We start from the raw sequence: 12,275 nt of genomic DNA on the forward strand, positions 1-12,275 counted from the left end.
GGATGTTTGTGATCCTGCTCACTGCCGGTTCTGGCACTGTCCCTGATGGAAAGTGTTTGCAATATAAAGAGTCCTTTGCAAAATAGTCTAGGAGGTCACTTATCTTCAGATAAAAGACTTTGCCCTATTGCCAGTAAGTGGATGGAGCCGAGGAGGAATTGAGGGTGGGGGTAGCGAAGGGGAAAGGGTATGGGTTTTTTTGTTGTTGTTGTTTCGATTCCCGCTGGGAATTTTGAGGATTAAGAACTCTGGAGTAGGTTTAGCAGACTTTCCGATGACTACCTGGATTTGCATTTATTTTGCATGAATACTTTGATGAAAGACAGGCTCATCTGGGCAAGGGAGCATGTGAAAAGAGAAGTTTAGTGGATGGTGTGCCCAGAGTTCAGAACTCTAACTATCCTGATGCTTTGTCACTAAGGCCGAGTTCTAGCAAAAGCCGCCTAATTTGAAATAAACGTGTTTCTATGAAGTAGGACAGCCTCTTCCTTAAAGTCTGTGCAATGAAACATTCCCAAGAATTGCCGTTTCCGTATCTTACTTGGGAGGGACAGAAAACACTATCCGTTAGGCTTTGCAAACCTTTATTTTGGATCGGTTCACCTCTGTCCATGGTGCTAATTCCTGCCTCATTTCCCTTGCCCAGTTGCCACGCTCTAAACTCAACGTTGGTGTCAATTTTCTCCACAAATTTTTTCCTGTTTTCTAAACTGTAGAAGGTTAAGTTGACATGCTCCTTTAGGTAGAATATATAAAAGAGTAATCACCACGCTATATAATATCTATATTTCTCACACAGGCATTAAAATGACATATTTCTAACATTTTGAACTGCAGACCCCACCCCCACCCCAAATTGCCCAACAAACTAACACAGAATATTTTTATTCTTCTGAGAGGGTATAATATTTGGAACTATTGCCCTAAGCCACACATTGTAAACTCACCTAAATAGCTTAACTGCTTTATTTACTTTTTAAAAAAATGTCACAGTAGTAGTTGATAGCATCCTTTATCATAAAATGCTAAAATCACACCCCCCCTCAACTAGTGTAAGGGAGTTATTTATCCTAAAAGATATTGCCCACAATAGCTTATGAGTATTCCTGTGAATGAGTGTTCCTTTATAAACTTTAGCAAAATAATCCATTGAATTCATTATTCTTCAGCTTTTTTTTTTTTTTGCAACTTTCTTCACAACAAACTATTTCTCCAAACTTTCAGTGAGTGACCCCTCAACTCTATCCATTCTCTGCTGCAATTTAAAATAGTACTAAGGACTTTAAAAATATGTCAGCTAAAATAACAGTCAAAACTCAGATGTCTTTTAAATGCTTTTCTAATGCAAGTTCAGATGCTGTGGATAATTCTTTACCTAACTATGAATGAAGAGGGGTTGATTACAGTTCCTTAATGTGGAGTGTGATGTTTACACAGTCTTTATTAATTACAAGATAGATTATGTTAGTATTCCAAGCTATGATAACATGAATTTCAAAGTGACATATACATCCAGATATCAGTTATTTTAAATAGGCTGTATTCAGTTTTTATTTTTAAAAGTTGGAAAAATACACATTACTTAAGGTATATGTATCCATTCAAATGTTTTTAAATTTAGAAACATCTGTTTTATTGAGGAAGTAAACTAGTATTGTAAGATATTTTCAATATTTTAAATAATTTAACTTCATTTTACCTATGTAGAAAAAACAACATGTTGAAGATGACAACATTTTCAAAAACAATTGTTCCTCTGCCTAAAGTAAAGAAAGCATATATACCCAATCCACAGAATTTAGTGTTTTGCATTTGAATGGACAAATTTACTATTTTTCAAGTAATTTCTTTAACTACCTAACACACAAGCTAGATTTTCACCACTCCACACCACACCCAGCTGTCCTTATCCACCCTCCCCCTTTTGGAAAATATACCACTTCTTGTAGAAACAAACACACATCAAAAAATAAAACAAGGTATTAGTTTCCACCCAGTTAGAAGATACTTAGGTAGTTTTAAGTTAATGGTAAAGATTTCCTACAGAGTGCTGATAATATTATATGAATATATGCAACTAATTCAATATTAAGAGCATGTTAACAAGGGGAAAAGGCATTTCACCTCATAAATAAGTCTGCATAAACAGTTTTACATTTTTATATAAATTGTATTTATTACTTTAAGATTTATTTCTCTGTACTGACCTGGGGCTGAAGGGAGGGGTTGAAGAAGATGGTAACACACAATCTTCCAACTATTTATTCATACAGTGATTAATCTACTTTAGGTAAAGTGGAGTCTTTCTGTCTTTTCCCTTGACTTGTCTTTCCCTCAGCCCCTTTATTCCATTTCCACAAACTGTTTTTCTTTCTACTTCCTAGGAGTTCCACCCAGGTCTAGAAAATAGCTTTAACTTGAAATTAGGACCCCAGTCTTATTGTTATATAAAAAGTGGGGCTGGGGATTAGGACATGGTAATTATAAATTATAAAATAACAATGTTAATTATAATATAACATATAGATTCAGGCCTCCTTTTCCAACCCCATGTTATTGTCATGCAAAGTAATAGAACTTGAACATATTACACTGGCTATACGGGGAGATAAACAAGTCTCGTGTTCTTCGCCATTAATCATTTATCCACACTCAAGGACATTCTCAAGGAACTCTGAATTACTTCACCCTTCACTTTGTAGTTATTTTGCTTTGTGACTATCTGTCCCTTTCCCACCATCCCAATCCGCCCTCCTCCAATCTCTAACTCTTACCTGTGTCTCCTTTTTCTGAATTTTCAAAGATAGCCACTAGTAGTAAACAGGTAAAGGAATTCCTTTTAGAAAGGCATGAGCATCTAGAGAAGATATGTTACATTGTATAAGAAACATACCTACTATCTAGGAAGTTGGCACTGTCAAGATTAAAAGAAGAAATTCAGGCTGAAAAACAACCTACCTCAAGTTAATGTTGTCTCTATTTATACATCAAGTCGATCCTGAGGACTACGTTTTCACTTGGAGGAAGAAATAAATATCATGCACAAAACTATACTTCAGTCTCTTGAATGCTATCAAAATATGGCATTTGATAAACTAGTCTTCAGCTATAAAACGGAAGCATTGGCAGCATTTGGCCTTCTGGCTAAACTTTCTAAATCCTCAGAGAAAGAACCCAGATAAAGGTTCGACTAATTTACTATCAGCAATACGTATGTGGTCCAAGCACCGGACCGCCAGCAAATACAGAGGAGTGGTTTGTTCTAATTTTATATACAGATGCTCTTTTTGAGTCACCATATACCTCAAAGTAAAGGATCTTAGCTCTGTTCAGTACCTTTTTTCCTGTCAGGATGCTTCTCCTATACTTTTCTAACATGAAATGAAAGCTAATTCAAACCGTGCAGCTTTATTTGAAAGCATTTCTGAATTCATTCTTGCCCTAAAAATAAATAAGAGAGCTGCAATATGCATATATTAAAAGAGAGACAGACATAAAATTGCTTAATATCTAATACAGAATAGTGGAACATAAATCGAAAAAGTCATGCGGGCAAGTAATGGATGTACATTCATCCCTTTCACTCAGATCAAAGAGAGGGAGCTCTCAATGCCTCATACATACCGGACAGAGTTTAATGTTATAAAGAAACGTGCCATAGATGCGGCAGTGATGGCAAGGAAAATGAGTCTTTCGGAAGCAGAAAGATTTAAGAGGAAAGAAGATCATGCCATATCGCAAACTCTGATACTACAGTCCAACCCTCCCACGTTGCTCTTTCCATCTCTTTTTGCTTCTTGCATTTCCCTTCGCCGCCTGTGTTAAGTGTGTACCTCCCCGCACAACTTACCTTGAAACGGGACTCCATTGAGCTCTTGAGAGTGACACAAGCTTCTAGCCAATCGTATCAAGCATGATCGCCCGGGCGGCCTCAATGGAAGCATCCAGACCAATCAGGGTCCTGGGGAGAAGAGCAAGTTAAGTTGTGGCGCCACTCGGCGTATACTTCCGCGCGTGCTGCCCGGGATAGGAGCCTGGCAGAGCAGCTGCACACACGGCAGTGCGGAGGCAGAGAAGGGGTTGGTGATACGGTGCTATAAATCTGTGGTCCAGTCCACCTCCCTTTTAAGACGTCCTCCCCCCTTATTTCTGTTCTCAGTTAGAGATGCAGCAGCTTACTCCTGTAGCGACCTACTAAAAAGCAACAAGGAGAAAGACATCGTCTTTTTGAAAAAACGTTCTTTCGTCTCTTTTCTTTGTTCCTTCGTTTGTTTTTCTTGCCTCTTTTTGTTTAGTTGAACGGCAATAGGAGGATAGTCTCTTCGTCTTTTTAAACTCTCTTTTTTTAAGTTTCCCCTCCCCTTTCATATTTTTTTTTTTCGCCATTTCTTTTAGCGTTGGACTTTGGGGTCGAAAGCATTTCTTTTTATTTGCTTCTTTTAAGCCGAGCACAGTTTAGGTTTCGTGCTGTCTTAAGAGAACTATCCAGCAGCTTCTTGCTCATCCTTATTGGGAGAACTGCACCGTTACTTTAAAAACACACATACACAAAAACCTTAAGGGAGAAAGGTAAGTTTCGGTTTGGTTTCTTTAATCATTAGTTGCAGCGATGCGCTGGCAAACCCAGAAAACCTGTAAGTGAGCGGAATACAGAATATGAAGTTAATTGCACATGTTTGTCTCATTTCAAAGCTACTGCTCTGCTTTTTAATTCTAGAGAGCTAGACTAAGAGGACGCATGCTTGACGTACTGAATTTTCGCAAATGTCAATGGCAGAAACTTAAGTGGTAAATGTGACTAGAGTAGAGCAGGGGTACAATGGGAGTCTAGGTGTTGAGTGAGCTACGGGATTGAGGTTGGAAGTTCATTTCGTGGGAAGAGAGATAAGTTGGGCTTTGGGGGATGCATGCCTCTACTTTCGCACAGCAGCTAAGGGACTGGAGAGGCTTTAATACCTTTGAGGGAAATCAGAAGCCTGGACTTGCAGATTAGACCAGCGAAAACCCCACACTTAATTGCATTAACCAGATAACATGTGCTGGGGAGATGGGATTGCCAGATGGAATTTAGATGCTACACCAGGCTGCTAGTTGTAGTTGACTGAAAAAGTACATGCCGCCTGAGGGCTAGGGCTAGGGTTGGGGTTAGGGTGGGTAGAAGCTGTCAAAAACTCATCATTGCTAGGTGTGCGGGCTCTAAATCATGGGCGCCAATTACCGTGATTCTTTTTTAAAAGAAGGTAGCCAATTTAGGGCTGCATTCTTAAGTCTGTACCGGATATGAGATTCCCTTTGTTCAGAAAAGCGTAAATAAGATCCTTGGAGCTGTGTCTGTGGAGTGGCGGCTGCCTGGGAGCCTTGCGGCGCTGGGCGCTGGGAAGTGGATTCCAAGCCCTGTCCTTGGTCCTACGCTGCTGACTTTGCCTTCGGCGCGAGGGGAAACCCCTTCGCAGTCGCGAAGATTCACAGTCACCCCAGGAGCCAACTCCGCTACGTTGCCCTCACCCCCTTTCTTACCGCCCCCCCACAATAGCTATTGTTAAACTGACGCTAGGAGAAAGATGGTTGGGGATGAGACGCTGGGCAGACCCATGCTTCGTTTTAACTTTTGTGATTTCTCAGGGTTTGGGAGAAACCAGCAGGCTTTCTACTGCGGAAAAAGAGAAATTAGGGTAGATGTGGGAAAGGGGGGAGAATGTTCATTGGGCGGAGAGGACCGAGAGGGTGATGGTGGCGGTGAAGGAGGTGCTGCCTTTGCCCAAGAGAAGTTTAAATTATTGGCACGAGGGGGTGTGGGTGAGTGTGCGTGAGAGCGCCGGCGTGGTGCTTGCGATGGAGAGAATGGGGAAAAGGTATAAAACCCGCCGGGGTTATTAATTTCTCCCCGCTGTCCACCCTACCCACCCTCCCGGGTCTAAAAGCCAACTTGCGGCCAGCCTCCAGATTCGACTCTGCCATCTCCGGGGCGGTGGGGTCTGGGGATAGCAAGGTGGCAGTGCCTTGTACGGAAGCTCCGCGGCGAATAGGACGTCGCGTGGCCATTGTTGCTTAATTTATGCCCAGCACGTTGCTACGTACCCACCTATTTCACGTCTGTAAAGAATTAATATGAGAGCTATACAACTGTGGCAAATTGGAGGTTGGATACACTCCCCGTTTGCCATTTTCAAGTACCGGTTAGCGAAACTGATGTCGAGACTGGGTATTTTCTCTTCTAATTGCCAGCTGCAGATCTGGCTTTATTGTGGCCTGAGTGAGAGAAACAGTCAACCGTTTAGTATTTACTCTTAACACTGCTGGGATGGGATGAATGTCTCTTACTTTCTCCCCGAAATGCACGGGTTCTTTCCCCGCCCCCACTCACTATAAACACTTCATGTTGGTTAAGATTCTACACCTTTAGCCCATCCCCACACCCCCCGCCCCCTCTCCATCTTCTGGATGTAGGGAATAGAGAGATGGAGATGGGTTATTTCTTAGGCCTATACTGCAATTTATAAAATGCAAGCTTAAAGTGGAGGGGTGGGGGAAGAGTACAGAGTAGACAATAGTAACTGAACAAATTATTTTCCTAATTAAAAAAATAAAAATAAGTTCTTAAAGGTCAGGGAAAAAGTGTGCATGTTTTAGGGGTGATAGAGTAGAAAAGCTGTGTGGGCCTGTAAGACTTCCTTCGTAAAATGGCTTCTTAAATGGGACATCTGAAAGGTTTGTCAGAATCTGGACAAATAAGTGTACAAAACCAGAAAATTTTGATTTTTAAAAGTCGCTTTTTGGAGGATTTAAAAAAGTAACTGTTTCTCAGTTTTTATTGTCATTCCCTAAGTCTGTCTGTCTTACACCAATCTCTCCTGGGTTCTTCTCTTTTTTAACCAAGTGCTTAGGCACCTCATTTTAACCTGTTCTGGAGTTCTCCATGAAAAACGCAACGTTTGCAGGTCGAAGTGGATTGGAAGACTTAGGAAACTCTGTAGAGAGGTCTCCCATAACTTCAAAAAGTCAGCTTCAGGGAGTAGGGCGTAGGGCATTCTAAGAGTTTTAGGCTTAGACTGGCAAATGTGGTAGGCCCATTTTTGCCTAACGTTTGGAATCAGGCATTTTTTAGCAACCCGCCTGCTTGGGATAGGAATATTATAATTAACTGTTTAGAGGGAGGTCAAAGAGGCGCAGGCGCTTTGAGCTGTTTTCCCAGTAACCCCGTGCAAAGTCAATTAAGGTCATTTGATTGCTAATCGGATTTGGGGTGACAACAGAAATGCTGATATAGAATCAATTAGCTATTTCTGGTGTCCCCAGTCAGGGTCCCTCAAATTAAGGGGTAGATTGTCTCCATTTCGATTATGGTTAAAGGCCTTACCTTACTACGCCTGATTTGAATTCGTCCAAGAGGGCAATTTTGTCTCCTCCACCCCCGCCCCGGGCTAAAGGAGTCCTTCTTCCATTCTCTCCCCCACCTCCCCGCCCCGCCCGTCGCGTGGGGGCGGGGAGTGCTGGGCGCCCTTAGCGGACCTTGCTGCATCAAACCCGCATCATGCCCTTGAAGCTGTAACCTCGGTCACGTTCTTGCGGCGACTCAGTCGCCCACTGCTCAGTTCCTTTCTCTTAACTCCTGAGATTTCAGGTAGGTATGACAGGTGATATTTTAAGTGCAGTTTTTAAGGGGGAAGGGTTAAAACAGAAGCCTTCGCAATGAAAACCACAACAACACGACAGGTGCTCTCATAATTAAGCGGCTGAGCAGGTGTAAAAACGTGTTACCACCGCGTGGCTCGGGGTCGGTTTTGACTCCCAGTCGCGGGGCTGAGTCTGAGGACAGGCACAGGTTTTTCTAGGAGAGAGGCGATTGAGCTGGGCGTGGGGCCGGACCAAGGCTAAGCAGCGATGTGACGCCCCCTCCGTGAAGAGTTGGCCGTTTCGGGGCTAACGTGGGGGGCGTTGGAAGGATGCAGAGAGCGGCAGGCTCTTGTATAGTCGAGTGCAGGATTTCCTACTTTGCGTTTGAAGCAGAGTATAGCACCCCGCACAGGTACTCGGGCTTATTTGAACGTCAGATTCCATCTAGAGAGGCAGAGTGGGGTAGCCGGGGCTAAGCCTTTAGTTTTCCGCCAAGCGACAGGACCCTTGGGCTGTGAAGTAGGGGAAAAAAGAACCTTTTGACTCCGCTTGCAATATATGCGTATGTATGTCTGTTTGTACACTTGATGCACATATACCTCAAAGTAACCCCCGCGCTCTGGCTCCCAGTTAGCGCCTGAAACCTCGGGGTTTGCAAACTTGCACCTGGCATCTACAGCTACTGGGCGCGCGACGCTCTCCGCGCTGCCAGGGAACCTGGTTCCAGAGCTTGTTCGGAATCGGAACACGGGAGGGACGAGCGGAGCGGCCGCAGCCGGGCGTCTTCTCGCAGGCACCTACCCGCGGGCGGCCGGGCAGGGCACGCGCCGGCGGCGGCAGTCGCGGCGCCGCTAACTCGCCGCCGGCCCCGCCTCCTGGCGCTCTTCCAAGCAAGCCCCTCCTCCCCGCCCCGCTACAAACGGCGGGACCGCGGCGCCTGGGCGTCACTGAGGCAGCTGCCGGCCGGGTGAGGAGGCCGGTCGCCGGCGCGACGCGGGTAGGGCGGGGGTTTCACCGGGTTCCAGTCCGCCTTCCCGCCTCCGCCAGGACTGGGGACGCCGCCGCCGCCACCGCCTCTCCGCGGAGCCCGCCCGGAGCGACTCCTCCGCGGCTGTGCTGACGGCTGGCGGCGCGAGCCGTAGTAGCTGCAGCTCCGAGTCGTAGCAGGCAAGTGCGGGGGGTGTGGGAGTGGGGGCGGGGAAGGCGGGCACGCGGCGCCTGGCCTCGGGTCTGTTTTGGACGCCGAAGCTAAGGGCTGTGCGCGGCGCCGCGGCGCCGAGCGGAGTCCGGCCTCCGCTAGGTGGGAGCCCTAGACCGGCCTCGGGCGGGAACGCCGGTGGGGGTGGCGGAGGTTGTGCACGCGAAGTTCCTAGAGCTCGGCCCCTTGCGGCGGGAGTAGAGGGAATTGGGCTTCTCGGGAGGTGGCACCGCCCCTCCTGTGGGCACAAGCTGGTTGGGGGCGGCGGGAGCCGAGCGGGGCCAGTCGCACCAGGCAGCGTGCTCAGGCCTGGACGTGCCCCGGTACGGCCGCGTGTAGCGCCGGGAGAGCTGCGCCCAGACGCAGGTGAGTGCTTCGGAGGGAAAGTGGGGGTAGGGGGCTTTTCTAGAAAAAGGGCAGGATTCCTGTGGCGGACTGGCAACCCCGCCTGTGGGAGGCTGTGTGCTCTGGGTTCTCCAGTCGCATGGTGTCTGGTGGCGTGCCCACTTGGTACGGCGCTTCCTCGCGCGTGGTCCTTGGAGCTCCTGGGGCGTCTGGAGACTTGGAGCGGCCACGCAGTGTGCGGAGGTGGCATGGGACTGGAGGCGGCCAGGGCAGAGCAAAGAGGATTCCCCCGGGCCGCTCGCTCCCTTGCGCGGTATTAGGTGAGGCAGGGCGCAGCCGCGCGAGGTCGCCGCTCACGGTGGCATCCTGGGTTTGAGCGCGGGCAGTGCGCTGGGCGGGAATCGCCAGGCGGGCCGGGCCGCCGGGCGAGGTGGACTCGGGGCTTTGGCTCGCTCGCTCGTAGGTTGCGGCAGCTGCGCCTCCAGCTCGGCGGGGAGGGCCGGCCACTTGCGGCCCCCGTGCACGGACGAGTGTGCGTGCACTGGTGCGACTGGTGGTCTCGCGGGGACCAACATCGGTTCACCAGCAGATGCTCCTCCAGTGGTCTTGACAATGACCAGCAGGCAGTCTTTCCACAGCGTTGCCTTAAAAGCCTACTTGTTATCCTGGAGGATCGGGGCGCAAAACCTTGTCTCTAGATGTGAGCTATGAGCACGGAGTTGTAGCTGTCCAGATGGCCATTTAAAATAGTGTGTATTTAAAAAGATCATCTTTATGATAAAAATTTCATCTCCTGTCTTCTCTCTACATTTTCTTAGAATGTGAGAAAGGAGGACTTGTTCCCGAATATCTATTCTCTTTCATTCCCTCCCCAAAGAATGGTGCTTAGCAATGCTACGTGAATATATTTGCCGTCAAGGACAAAGACTTTTTTGAAACTTAATTTTTTGGTGGATCTACCCATAATTCTGTCTTAATTAAAATATCTCAGTCCCAAACTTATGACAAATAAGTCCATTGTAAACCACTCGAATACCGGTTGGGGTGTAGTTTCCCCATCTCTTTAAAAAATCAGTTTGAATTACTGGCTAGTTGCTCTTGAAGAGAATCTCTCAAGAACCGTTTCCTCAGAGTCCTTTGAATTTTTCATTTGTGCTAAGCACGCTCTTTCTTGTGGAAGCTGACCTGGAGTCTCCATTTTGGTGAGCGGGCAGGAAAGCTTTCCTGGATCTACTTTTTCTCATCTAGATCTTTGGGTCTAGAAATAGTGACTGTTTTCCTTGAATGGACTGGAACATTACTGCATTTGTTTTTGGGTTATTCCTTATTAGAGATCTGTAGGAGTGGTGATTTTAATACTGCTCAGGTGAAGTGTGTGTGCATACTTAGAGAAAGTTCCTTTGGAAATGGGGAAGGAAAGGGAAAACAGGGCAAGAAGAAAATGTGTCTGGAAAGTAATGGTTGGGGTGGGGTAGGAAAAATTAAATTATGAAGAAACATTACATGCAATTTGATACGATTCCTCTGCCTTTTTTTTTTTCTTTCTTTCTTTTTCCTTCTTGTGAGAATGAATTTGTGTGATCAAACTGGGCCCTTATTGCCCATTTGGGCAACTTGGTGCTGCCACCTTTTGGGGAATGAAGTTTTTTTTTTTTTACCCTTCAAAGACAGCCTGAGGCTGTCATTTAAGGCCCCCCATTTTATCGGTCTGTAGGTGTTTCCTTCACTGTATAGTGTTTGCTCTTAGGAATCAGGTCAGCTCTTTTAAAATGTACACACACACTATTACTGTGGATGAAGAGAATTTTTGTTTTAGGGTATGCTCCTGTAATAGCATAGGTACTCACAAACTGTTAAGTGTGGCCAGGCCTGTTATTTACTACTGAACCTTATTTTCTAGGCTAAGAATGAATGAGTTCCTTTTATGGTTTTCGTTTGTTTCTTGGGAGTTGAACAGGGTTGCTTGGTTCTGGTTAATGCTTCTGCGTAGGAGAAGTAAAGTCCTTCTCTGCCTGGGTTTTACACTTTTAGTTATGACCTCTCTCCTGGTGTGACATGGAACAGCAGTGCTCTAAGTGACATTTCTACTATCCCCTTCCTTAATCTACCCTTTTGGACCTTTATATACAGACAGATGTTTCTGGTTGAATCCTTATTACCACTTTCGGCCATTCCAGCCTTCTATATGCTTTTCTGGTTGGCATTATAATTTTTAAAAAATACTGCTTTCCATCCCTTCTTCCCCCACCTCTCTTTCTTTTATTCTAAAAGCAAGTCACAAGTTTTCTTTAAGGATACAGCAGAGCCATCCTGAATACCCTGACTTCTAAACTGGGATCAACCTTTCTTTGATGGGAATTTTTTTTTTTTTTTAAAACCTGGTATACTTTTCAGACCTTACCATGGCACAAGAACACCACAGTGGCACGTTATTCTTCATGTTCTTTTTTTCCCAAAGGATTGGATATTCCAAAATAGCATCTTATCAAGACTGACTTTACTGTTTACCTTTTTGCTAGATTGGTCCGCATGGTAGGGTCACTTCTTTTGCTCTCATTCAAAGTATTACTAAAGGTACCATAACATGTTATTTTACTACCTTTGTGACCAATACTGTTTATTTGGAAATAAGGAGGCTAGAGGTCCGTGGTACTTAGCTTGGTCAGGTTATTTATTAATTTTTTCATGGCATTTCAGGAGGCTGTATAGGTGAGGTGGTATGGGGCTGGGTCGTATGTCACCCCGTGGAAAACCAACCTGTAGCCGGCTAATCCAGTTCTTTCTTATTCTTGGATATTCAGCTGGACAGGCCAGTCTTCACAGTAAGCTGCCACATATGACGTTCGGTTTTGTTTTTAAGCGTGAGTACTTGGTTCGAAGCAGAACTGCTTTATGGGCTTGTAACCTCTGCCGTCTTAACTGCGCCCCCTTGAAATTCTTAAATTTTTGAACAAGGGGACCCTCTTCTTTCCTTTTACACTGGGATCCACAGATTACATAGCTTATCCTGGTTAGAGTCTTAATCGTCTGATAATGTTTTTAGCTGCCAATAATGCTTCTTAATGCTAATATATTAAAGAACTGTTTGAAGGCCTTATGCACTGGTGATGCCACACCC

The 12,275-nt window shown here is 45.6% G+C and overlaps 2 protein-coding genes across 10 annotated transcripts in view; one reads left to right on the top strand and one right to left on the bottom strand.

Moving 5' to 3' along the window:
• The window catches only part of ELAVL2 (ELAV like RNA binding protein 2), a 168,805-nt gene that overhangs the window by 21,177 nt on the left and 135,353 nt on the right, over window positions 1-12,275 (top strand). For 5 of the 9 annotated variants that reach the window (XM_059142844.1, XM_059142847.1, XM_059142848.1 and 2 more), the window contains exon 1: window positions 4,028-4,569. The exons of 1 other annotated variant lie outside the window; for it this stretch is intronic. The gene's annotated coding sequence lies outside the window, so the exon portion shown is untranslated. Of the gene's footprint in view, window positions 1-4,027; window positions 4,570-8,390; window positions 8,782-8,896; window positions 9,179-12,275 lie in introns of those variants that run through there. 3 more of the 9 variants (XM_059142850.1, XM_059142845.1, XM_059142852.1) reach the window with 3 other exon arrangements.
• LOC131812127 (uncharacterized) lies at window positions 8,559-9,407 on the bottom strand. Its single transcript, XM_059141229.1, has one exon. The coding sequence runs from the start codon at window positions 9,405-9,407 to the stop codon at window positions 8,559-8,561; it is 849 nt and encodes a 282-aa protein (XP_058997212.1).

The sequence above is a fragment of the Mustela lutreola genome, chromosome 12 (assembly GCF_030435805.1).
Source record: "Mustela lutreola isolate mMusLut2 chromosome 12, mMusLut2.pri, whole genome shotgun sequence".
Lineage (NCBI taxonomy): Eukaryota > Metazoa > Chordata > Mammalia > Carnivora > Mustelidae > Mustela > Mustela lutreola.

What these genes read in the sequence shown, in the direction of transcription:
- LOC131812127 (XM_059141229.1), bottom strand. Translation starts at nt 9,407, where the DNA reads ATGCCACCTCCGCACACTGCGTGGCCGCTCCAAGTCTCCAGACGCCCC.